Source organism: Lissotriton vulgaris, chromosome 3_1 (genome assembly GCF_964263255.1).
Source record: "Lissotriton vulgaris chromosome 3_1, aLisVul1.2, whole genome shotgun sequence".
Lineage (NCBI taxonomy): Eukaryota > Metazoa > Chordata > Amphibia > Caudata > Salamandridae > Lissotriton > Lissotriton vulgaris.
Genome location: NC_141689.1, coordinates 81,807,287 through 81,819,364, shown reverse-complemented (window position 1 = coordinate 81,819,364; position 12,078 = coordinate 81,807,287). Strand labels below are relative to the sequence as shown.

General features: G+C 45.4%; 1 protein-coding gene across 1 annotated transcript in view; it reads left to right on the top strand.

Annotated features, from left to right (window-relative positions):
- Positions 1-12,078, top strand: part of DYSF (dysferlin) — a 1,070,125-nt gene that overhangs the window by 865,950 nt on the left and 192,097 nt on the right. The window contains exon 37 of the mRNA XM_086960107.1: positions 965-997. Within this exon, the coding sequence (XP_086816233.1) occupies positions 965-997 (33 nt within the window). The remainder of the gene's footprint in view (positions 1-964; positions 998-12,078) is intronic.

Below are 12,078 nucleotides of genomic sequence, written 5' to 3'. Positions count from 1 at the left end.
AGAAACAAGTTGTGGTAGGAACAGGCAAAAAAGGTTAACAAAGGCTATTTTGTTCTAGGCTCCCGTGATAGTCCCATTAAGAAAAATCATATTTTAAGATTGTGACGGGTACTCAAATTCTTACACTTATGCATTGTGGACATAAAGGGTAGATTTTTTTTAATAACTAAAGTTATACACCCTCCACATTTATCTTTGGAGATATCTGAAGTCCTTAACATAGACTCCTGTATATGTGTCCGGTCTCAAACACCTCACTCCCATGAACCTGTTTCTTAAATATTCAAGGCAGCCACTTGAGTTTCTTCACCTACTAAAGAGTACATAAGTTACTACAAAGACTTCTTACATTGTTAAAATGGTTGAATATTTACCGTCATGATTCTTAGAAGATACCAGCTCACAGGATCATTTTTGGAAAACAAACAAAGCACTATGGTACAGCACAGCGGGGTCAGTGCACTATACCCTGAGTGAAAGTTAGACGCAAACAGCAATACTGTTTGATGACAAATGTAATTTACAGTTCAAACACGTGCTAAATATTTTGATACAACTATTGCAATGAAAGTACTTGATTTTGGATTTCAAGCAAAATACGGACATGTGTTTTTCTGGAACTGTAATGTTGTGTTGAGCAGTTGCTTGATTCCTACATTCCATCTCACTCATGGTGGAGCACTCCACAGATCCCTCAACAATGACCTCTTCAGACTTAAAACAGTGATCCTAAGACAGATTTGGGTGACATTATCACCAGTTATCAACAGCAAATGGAATCCCCTAACTTTGCAACTTCTAGACTATCTCCACCTCACCTTGTTTAGATGCAGTTTGTGTTTGCTCAGTTCAGTAAGAAAGTATGTACCTTGTCCTAAAATTGAATTTGCAAAATGATTGTAAATGTTTCTTTGCCTTTTTTCTCCCTTTGCTGCGTGTCACGCTTGGGACTGGTGGCTTACAGCTCTGCATCATCTCAGAGGGGCTTCTCGAATGGGTACCACGTTTTCAAGGACCTTGCTTCCCCTTCCTTTCCCTGGTGTCCATAAGGCTTTTGGTATTTTGGTAGTTTGAGTGTGCAACGAAGCAAAGCTCTGACCTATAGTGTCCCTTTAACATCTGTAATCCACCCTACAACAAAAATGTTGTGGATGCATTCTGCATCCTTTGAACTGCCCTCTTGCAATTCTTGTTTGATATGACCATTTCCTTGAAAACATTTTGTATTTTCTATTACCACCCAACTCAAAACCAGGCCTTTTGACTTTATCATCTGAAGATGTAATAAAATAACACTTCTGTTTGGGTGGGATTAAATTCTGTTCATGTGTAAGATATCCAAGATGTAATAACTGAAGCACCAACCACAGTTGGCACTGGGTGCACTGGGCACTTTTGACGGTGCATCCACCATTTCATTCAAGTTTCTGCAAGTTTAGGAAGCATTGCCACGAATTACATAATATTTGCCTATTCATTCTGTAGACCTACCTAAAACCAGACGCCTTATTGATGACACTATTATCTTTTGCCATTATGCATTCCATTCTGAAGCTTCCTCATTGAGTCCTAGCATCCTACTCCTTAACAACATCAAACTATTGCATCATTTCATGTTTTGTTGTGGTTTGTACTAACAATTGCTTACTAACTCCCCTCAATAAGTGTGTGTTTGCAGTGCAGGTATATGGGACATCTTTTGTTCACTTGATGTACCAACCCCAAAACGACATGCCGTTGAACTAATCTAGATGTGTTAGATTTGCACTAATACAATGTTCTCATTGTGTGGCAATTGTGAGCCACAACAAGGAGACTCACATTGCAACAGCACTGGTACAGGGATGCTTTATCTGTGGATGGTTTCTGCTACTAGACTCAAGGAATGCACGGTCTGCCTTCATAGTAAAGATCTCGACCTATATTTATGGCGGTCTAATGACATAGAAAACGGACAAATGTCTGCCGCCATGCCTGTGTAGCAGCAAAGCATCATCTGGTCACAGAAGGCATGGTAAAAATAATCTTTCGAGGAATTGATGCATTCAGGATACTTAAAAACATGTTTTAATCTGTGTTGGCTTGTGTGGCTGTTCCTCCCCGTCAGTGCTTAAAAGATAAACAAGCACTGGAAAAGCAAAACGATCTCTGATTCACAACTTCATGTTCTTCAAATGCTGCAACCAGCAGTTTACCAATGCAGGCTGAAGTATTTTAGGCAATTACTGGAGGTCCCTTGAGTTAGACACAAGTGCTTCCAGCAGTAGGCTGCAGTACGGTAAGCCAACACTAGAGACCCCATAGGCATAACTTGCTCCTTTTCCACAAAAAGTCCACCTCAGGACAGGCCTATGATTTACACCACACTGCAAAGGTGGAGGTTGGTTAAGTGTGGTGAGTTAGATATGCTAGGTAAGTATTGTATTCAAGATATAGTTGTAGTGGCATGACAGGTGAGGTAGTTTAGGTATGGTACAGAAATATGACATTTAGGTTAGGTAGGTATGGTAGTTAGGTATGCTTGGTAAATTAGGTATACAAGGTAGTTATAGTATTCTAGCTCTAGTAGATTAGGTGTGGTAGATGAGATAGTTTAGGTATGGTACAGAAGTGTGAAATGTAGGTTAGGTTGGTATGGTAGTTAGGTATACTAGGTAGTTATAGTATTCTAGCTGTAGTAGATTAGGTGTGGTAGGGGAGGTAGTTTAGGTATGATACAGAAATATGAAAGCTAGGTTAGGTTTATATGGTAGTTAGGAATGCTAGGTAAGTAAGGTATTCTAGGTATAGTAGATTAGGTGTGGTAGGTGAGGTAGTTTATGTATGTACAGAAGTATGAAAGTTAGGTTAGGTATGTATGGTAGTTAAGTAGGTGTAATACATACGTAGGTCTGATAGGTAGCTTACTATGGTATGTAGGTTAGATATAATATGTTAGGAATGGTAGGTGGATGTGGTAGTTATGGAACGTATGGTAGGCCACCTATGGCAGGTACCTGGCTGGTATTTTAGGGAAGGTAAGTATAGGTGGTATTCTGGTTTGGTAGGTAAATAAGTATCGTAGCTTTAGTGGGTTTGGTAGGTATGGCAGGAAGGTAAGTAGGTAAAACAAGTCGGTAGGTATAATACGTTAGGGATGATAGGTAGGTCCGATAGATACTGAATGTGCTGTAGACCATCTGTGGCTGGTATTTTAGGTAACTCTAGTAAAAGAGAGAGGGACCCCACAACCAAAGGGATGGGGTGCCAAGTAGACTGTTAGGTCAAGCAAAAAATCCCTTTGGGACACCTTTTTGTAGTGACACAACGTTCAACAAACAATAAATACAAGAACAAGTAAATTAACACAATACTGTACTCATGAGGCAAAACACAAACGAAATTATGAAAAATCCTGAACAGTTTATTACACAGTGCAATATTAAAACATAATATTTCAACAATATTTAAAATGACGGGGAAGAGCATTAAAAAAGGAAACATAAATTCCTATTAGTAAAAAAGGAGGTGTAGACAGAAAATTAAATTCAGCGTAGACGTCAGAATTATTTTCTAAACCCTATAATACACAATCCTCCTTTTGTCATGCGACGCGTTTCGGTGGATCATATGGTCAGACCACCTTCATCAGGTTTATACATATTTTCTTCCCCAAAAATTCTCAAAGCTTTAAAACCAGATCGGCTTATGATAGATAGTTCCTATATCATGCTAGTGTATATGCTAGTGTAGGAACAGCGCCAAAATACCTATGGTGTAAGTGCGCTTGATAAATTCATCTTAACATAACATTGTTGTCCACACGCTAGCCCTCTATTGTTGTCCACACGCTAGCCCTCTTTTGTTGTCCACCACACTAGCCGTCTATTGTTGTCCACACACAAACCCTCTATTGTTGTCCACCACACTAGCCCTCTATTGTTGTCCACACACTAGCCTCTATTGTTGTCCACACTAGCCGTCTATTGTGGTCCCCACACTAGCCCTCTACTGTTGTCCACACTAGCCGTCTATTGTTGTCCACACACTAACCCTCTATTGTTGTCCACACACTAGCCTCTATTGTTGTCCACACTAGCCGTCTATTGTGGTCCCCACACTAGCCCTCTACTGTTGTCCACACTAGCCGTCTATTGTTGTCCACACACTAACCCTCTATTGTTGTCCACACACTAGCCCTCTATTGTTGTCCACACGCTAGCCCTCTATTGTTGTCCACACGCTAGCCCTCTATTGTTGTCCACACGCTAGCCCTCTATTGTTGTCCACACGCTAGCCCTCTATTGTTGTCCACACGCTAGCCCCCTATTGCTGTCCACACACTAGCCCTCTATTGTTGTCCACACGCTAGCCCTCTATTGTTGTCCACACGCTAGCAGACTATTGTTGTCCACCACACTAACCCTCTATTGCTGTCCACACACTAGCCCTCTATTGCTGTCCACACACTAGCCCTCTATTGTTGTCCACACGCTAGCCCTCTATTGTTGTCCACACGCTAGCCCTCTATTGTCGTCCACACGCTAGCCCTCTATTGTTGTCCACACGCTAGCCCTCTATTGTTGTCCACATGCTAGCCCCCTATTGCTGTCCACACACTAGCCCTCTATTGTTGTCCACACGCTAGCCCTCTATTGTTGTCCACACGCTAGCAGACTATTGTTGTCCACCACACTAGCCCTCTATTGCTGTCCACACACTAGCCCTCTATTGCTGTCCACACACTAGCCCTCTATTGTTGTCCACTACACTAGCCTTCTATTGTTGTCCACTACACTAGCCCTCTATTGCTGTCCACACACTAGCCCCCTATTGTTGTCCACTACACTAGCCCTCTATTGCTGTCCATACACTAGCCCTCTATTGCTGTCCACACGCTAGCAGACTATTGTTGTCCACCACACTAGCCCTCTATTGCTGTCCACACACTAGCCCTCTATTGCTGTCCACACACTAGCCCTCTATTGCTGTCCACACACTAGCCCTCTATTGTTGTCCACACGCTACCCCTCTATTGTTGTCCACCACACTAGCCCTCTATTGTTGTTCACCACACCAGTCGTCTATTGTTGTCCACTACACTACCCCTCTATTGTTGTCCACACGCTAGCCCTCTATTGTTGTCCACACTACCCCTCTATTGTTGTCCACACGCTAGCCCTCTATTGCTGTCCACACACTAGCCCCCTATTGTTGTCCACTACACTAGCCCTCTATTGCTGTCCATACACTAGCCCTCTATTGCTGTCCACACACTAGCCCTCTATTGTTGTCCACTACACTAGCCTTCTATTGTTGTCCACTACACTAGCCCTCTATTGCTGTCCACACACTAGCCCCCTATTGTTGTCCACTACACTAGCCCTCTATTGCTGTCCATACACTAGCCCTCTATTGCTGTCCACACGCTAGCAGACTATTGTTGTCCACCACACTAGCCCTCTATTGCTGTCCACACACTAGCCCTCTATTGCTGTCCACACACTAGCCCTCTATTGCTGTCCACACACTAGCCCTCTATTGTTGTCCACACGCTACCCCTCTATTGTTGTCCACCACACTAGCCCTCTATTGTTGTTCACCACACCAGTCGTCTATTGTTGTCCACTACACTACCCCTCTATTGTTGTCCACACGCTAGCCCTCTATTGTTGTCCACACTACCCCTCTATTGTTGTCCACACGCTAGCCCTCTATTGCTGTCCACACACTAGCCCCCTATTGTTGTCCACTACACTAGCCCTCTATTGCTGTCCATACACTAGCCCTCTATTGCTGTCCACACACTAGCCCTCTATTGTTGTCCACACGTTAGCCCTCTATTGTTGTCCACACGATAGCAGACTATTGTTGTCCACCACGGATCACTGAAATTATATCGACCTCAAAAATATCAAGTTACCATAATATCGTTGAAAAAATATCGATGGACAAAATATCGACTGGCCATCTTTAAACAGGTAAGTACTAAAATATCGACTCTAAAATATCGAGTTACTAAAATATAGACTGTAAAAATATCGTTTTTTTTAAATGTCTTTAAATTAAGTTAAAACTAATGTAATAATAAATATATTTATTATAAACTTACTTAAAATTATTAAATTAATGTTATATTAATAAATATTTATTGTAAATTAAAAAAATATAAAAAAATATAATAGCTATATATTTATTTAAAAAAATATTATTAAATAAACATATATAATAATTTTACCGTAGCATAGCAAAATAGTAAACATTTATTGCAACAACTGTAGTGAATTCTACAATAGCTAAAGCGTTGGATAGCGTAGGGGTAAAATTTACTATTCCCACTCCAGTGGGTGCAACAGTAGGAAAAGCGTTGGATAGCGTAGGGGTTAAAATTACTAATCCCACTCCAGTGGGTGCTACAGTAGGGAAAGTGTTGGATAGCGTAGGGGTTACAGTTACTATACCCACTTCAGTGGGTGCAACAGTAGGGAAAGCGCTGGCTGGATAGCGTAGGGGTAAAGATTACTATTCCCACTCCAGTGGGTGCAACAGTAGGGAAAGCACTGGATAGCGTAGGGGTTACAATTACTATTCCCACTCCAGTGGGTGCAACAGTAGGGAAAGCGCTGGATAGCGTAGGGGTAAAGATTACTATTCCCACTCCAGTGGGTGCAACAGTAGGGAAAGCGTTGGATAGCGTAGGGGTTAAAATTACTAATCCCACTCCAGTGGGTGCTACAGTAGGGAAAGCGTTGGATAGCATAGGGGTTACAATTACTATACCCACTCCAGTGGGTGCAACAGTAGGGAAAGCGCTGGATAGCGTAGGGGTAAAGATTACTATTCCCACTCCAGTGGGTGCAACAGTAGGGAAAGCGCTGGATAGCGTAGGGGTTACAATTACTATTCCCACTCCAGTGGGTGCAACAGTAGGGAAAGCGCTGGATAGCGTAGGGGTAAAGATTACTATTCCCACTCCAGTGGGTGCAACAGTAGGGAAAGCGTTGGATAGCGTAGGGGTTAAAATTACTATTCCCACTCCAGTGGGTGCTACAGTAGGGAAAGCGTTGGATAGCGTAGGGGTTAAAATTACTATTCCCACTCCAGTGGGTGCAACAGTAGGGAAAGCGTTGGATAGCGTAGGGGTTAAAATTACTATTTCCACTCCAGTGGGTGCAACTGTAGGGAAAGCGTTGGATAGCGTAGGGGTTAAAATTACTATTCCCACTCCAGTGGGTGCTACAGTCGGGAAAGTGTTGGATAGCGTAGGGGTAAAAATTACTATTCCCACTCCAGTGAGTGCAACTGTATAAAAAGGCAAAACTTCATAATTAAATATAATTTATAGAAATATTAGTACCAAGTAAATTTAATTTCCTATACCAATAACTTTTATTTACAAATTAATATTAATTTCATGGACAATTATTAATTAATTAAACAATGTAATTAATTAACGTAATTAATTAATTATTGATTTACTTCCCACCCTATTCCCCTATAAACCCACAACCCGCTACTGAAACTATTTTACTATAAATTGATTATTTATCAATGAATCAATTATTATTAATTACCAATTATTTTTAATTTAATTTCCTATTATTTATTATTTTACAATTAATATTAATTTACATAATTAATTAATTATATTAAAATTACTTCCCACCCTATTCCCCTATAAACCCACTACCCGCTACTGAAACTAATTTACTATAAATTAATTATTTATTAATTAATCAATTATTATTAATTACCAATTATTTTTTATTTAATTACCAATTATTAATTATTTTACAATTAATATTAATTATTACATAATAATTAATTATATTTAAATTACTTCCCACCCTATCCCCTATAAACCCACTACCCGCTACAGATTTATATTAACAATTATTAAAAATTAGTAAAAACTTACCTTATTTTCCATTTTCTTTTGTCTATATTCTATCTAGTCGATATTATGTCCAGTCTATATTTTTGTTTCGATATTTTGGCTATTAATATCGATACAACTCGATATTTTTGTAGTATAAATTATGTCTGGTCGATATTTTGTCTAGTCTATATTTTTTCCTCGATATTATATCCAGTCTATATTTTGGATTCGATATTATGTCTGTTTACCGTCCACCACACTAGCCCTCTATTGCTGTCCACACACTAGCCCCCTATTGTTGTCCAGCAACTGAGTAGGATCATACCTGAGTAGGTCTTTAAAAGCTCTTAGATACAGTGGACTAAAGAGCCCTAGATACAGTGGATACATATTGTGTACACAAGAGCTAAATCAATAGGGGACAAATATCACTGCTTTTAACAAGCACAAAAATACCTCAGTGTAATGTGCAACAAGTTTGTTCTGGTAAGAATCTGTCTCCGATTGTCGATGATTGATTGCAATAGGTCTACTTTTAGCGGATGTGCTCTATTGCTACTTTTTTCTGTGGATGACATGATCTATTGGCAAGTTGGTCTTCTAAGTATGACTAACATAGTCACGCTCCTTGTGGCCCTGGTCTTCAGTGGATAGGGGATGCTCTTGATACTACTGAAGCGGACATCTTGTTTGCTAAACTGAATGTTTGCAAAGTGACCTCCATCAGAGCTAGATGGTGCAAGCCTATGGCAGTGAAAAGCTAATTCATCTACTAAGACATCCGTCATACGGTGCCACATACCCTACTGGGTGCTCGTAGGATGCAAACTTTGGAAATCAAGATGTAATGTAGGCTTTGAGATAGTTGGCCACAGACAGACAATTGGAATCAACCTACAGGTCTCCATCCTTGCATTGGGCGCTTGGAGCAATGGTTGACAGAAGGTATCCCATCTCATGAATATTAATGAGGCGGTATCTCTTCAAGTCCCTGTGAGCAGCCTCCTTGTGCTTGCATGTATTGGTACCATGAGCTGGCCAGGTCGCATCTGAGATACAGCTAGGGACGGCCCTACATTGGATTGACCCGAACAGCACCGTGGCGGAAAAAACATTTTGTGTTTGTTGTGGGGGTTGTTGCGGTGTTACGGTAAGAGGTATGAGGAAGATGGGAGTAGGGCAGGGGTTCACATTCAATCAATCATCAATCATGGCATTTGTAAAGCGCGCTACTCACCCGGGAGGGTCTCAAGGCGCTGGGGGAGAGGGGTATGTTATTGCTCAAACAGCCAGGTCTTGATCTGCTTCCTGAAGGAGAGATGGTCTTGGGTTCGCCGAAGGTGGGTGGGGAGGGAGTTCCAAGTCTTGGCTGCCAGGTAGAAGAAGGATCTTCCTCCGGCGGTGGCTCTGCAGATGCGTGGTACGGTGGCGAGTGCGTGGCTGGTCGATCGTAGCTGGCGGGTGGGCGTGTAGAAGGTCATGCGGTCGTTGAGGTACTTGGGGCCCAGGTCGTGGAGAGCCTTGTGAGCGTGGGTGAGGAGTCTGAACGTGATTCTCTTGCTGACGGGGAGCCAGTGCAGGTCTCTCAGGTGTCCGGTGATGTGGCTGTGTCGGGGGATGCCCAGGATGAGTCGTGCGGAGGCGTTCTGGATGCGTTGGAGTCTTTTTTGAAGTTTGGCTGTGGTTCCGGCGTAGAGGGTGTTCCCGTAGTCCAGTCGGCTGGTGACGAGTGCCTGGGTGACGGTCTTCCTGGTTTCAGTGGGGATCCATCTGAAGATCTTGCGGAGCATTCGCAGGGTGTTGAAGCACGAGGATGAGACGGCGTTGACTTGTCTGGTCATTGACAGGGAGGAGTCCAGGATGAAGCCCAGGTTGCGTGCGTGGTCCGTTGGTTTGGGAGCGGTGCCCAGGGTCGGGGGCCACCAGGAGTCATCCCAGGTGGAGGGTCATGATCCCAGGATGAGCATTTCCGTCTTGTCTGAGTTCAGTTTAAGGCGGCTGTTCCTCATCCAGTCGGCGACGTCTTTCATCCCTTCGTGTAGGTTGGCTCTGGCGGTGGTGGGGTCGTTGGTGAGGGAGAGGATGAGCTGGGTGTCGTCGGCGTAGGAGATGATGTTGAGGTTGTGTTGGCGTGCGATGGCTGCGAGGGGGCTCATGTAGACGTTGAAGAGGGTTGGACTGAGTGAAGATCCTTGTGGTACGCCGCAGATGACTTCAGTGGCCTCGGATCTGAACGAAGGGAGGCGGACTCTCTTTTTCTCGGATTCCGATGTTGCTGAGGCGCTTCACTAGGGTGCGGTGGCAGACAGTGTTGAATGCCGCAGAGAGGTCCAGGAGGATGAGGGCCGCTGTTTCCCCTTGTCGATCAGGGTTCTGATGTCGTCGGTGGCTGCGATTAGGGCGGTCTCGGTGCTGTGGTTGGCCCGAAACCCGGACTGTGAGGGGTCGAGGGATCCGTTCGTCTCGAGGAAGGCGGCAAGCTCTTTGTTGACGGTCTTCTCGATGACTTTGGCCGGAAAAGGAAGGAGCGAGATGGGACGGTAGTTCTTGAGGTCGGTGGGGTCCGCCGTTGGTTTCTTCAGGAGGGCGGTCAGCTCGGCGTGCTTCCAGCTCTCCGGGAAGGTGGCGGTGTGGAAGGAGGAGTTGATGGTGTCTCGGAGATGGGGTGCGATGATGGCGTCGGCTTTGTTGAAGACGTGGTGTGGGCACGGGTCTGTTGGTGATCCTGAGTGGATGGAGTTCATCGTGCGGGTGGTGTCTTCGGTGCTGATCGGGGTCCAGTTGCAGAGGGTGGTGGTGGTGGGCGGTGGTTCGGTGGTAGGGTGCATGGTCTGTGCGTCGAAGCTGTTGTGTATGTCGGCGATCTTGCGGTGGAAGAACGAGGCGAGTGAGTTGCAGAGGTCTTGCGAGGGAGTGATGTCGTTGTTTCCGGCGCTGGGGTTGGAGAACTCTTTGACGATGCTGAAGAGTTCCTTGCTGCCGTGGGCGTTGTTGTCCAGCCGTTCTTTGAGTGCCGTCTTCTTGGTGGCGCGGATCAGCTGATGGTGTTTGCGGGTGGAGTTCTTGAGGGCGGTCCTGATGTCTGTGGTCTGATCGAGCCGCCAGGCTTTCTCAAGGGTGCGGCAGTTCTTCTTGGATTCCTTGAGTTCGTCAGTGAACCAGGGGGTTTTCTTGCTGCCGGGTCTGCTGGGAGGGTTCTTTAGTGATGCAAGGTCATCGGCGCAGGCTGTCAGCCACTTGGTGAGGTTGCTGGCTGCTTCGTTGGGGTTCGTTGTGCTGGTGGGAGTGTTCTGGCTGAGGGAGGCGGTGAGCTGCTCGGCGGTGATCTTGCTCCAGCTTCGGCGGGGGACCTGTTGCGGGTGGTGGTGGGTCGTAGTTCTTCTGAAGCTGAAGTGGACGCAGCTGTGGTCGGTCCAGTGGAGTCCAGTGGCGTGGCTGAAGAAGATGTGCTTGCTGGATGAGAAGACGGGGTCAAGCGTGTGGCCGGCGTAGTGGGTGGGGGTGTTCACCAGTTGCTTGAGTCCGAGGTTGGCGAGGTTGTCCAGCAGGATGGTGGTGTTTCTGTCGTTGTTGTTCTCCAGGTGGAAGTTGAGGTCCCCTAGGAGGATGTAGTTGGCGGAGGGAAGGGCGTGCGGGCTGATGAAGTCTGCGATGTCTTCGCTGAATTGTGTGGGTGGTCTGTAGCTGAGGGTGCCTCGGAGGGTGGTCTTGGGGTCAGTGTGTATCTGGAAGTGCAGGTGTTCGGCGGCGGTGAAGGTTTCGTCGGAGTTAGTCGAGATGCGGATGGTGTTCTTGTGTACGATGGCGATGCCTCCTCTCGTCTGGTTGACGCGGTCCTTCCGGGTGATCTTGCATCCGTCCGGGAATGCTATGGCGATGTCGGGCGCTGAGGAGGCATTCATCCAGGTTTCGGTGATGAAGGCGACGTCCGGTGCTGTCGCGTCGAGCAGGTCCCAGAGTTCCACGGCGTGCCTGTGGACGTAGCGGGTGTTGAGCAGGATGCACTTCAGGTGGTTGCTGCTGGTTCTGGACTTGGCGGGGGCGGTGCTGGTCCGGTAGCAGGTGAATCAGCAGGGTTGGCAGGCGAAGGGTCCCTGGGTGCGTCTCGGGGTGGCTCGGTAGCAGGCAGGGTTCCGGCCGGCATTGAGTGCGTTGAGGGTGACGGCGTCGTAGGTCTGTCGTGTAGTCTTGCATCGGCGGTGGGGACCAGGGGTCCTGGC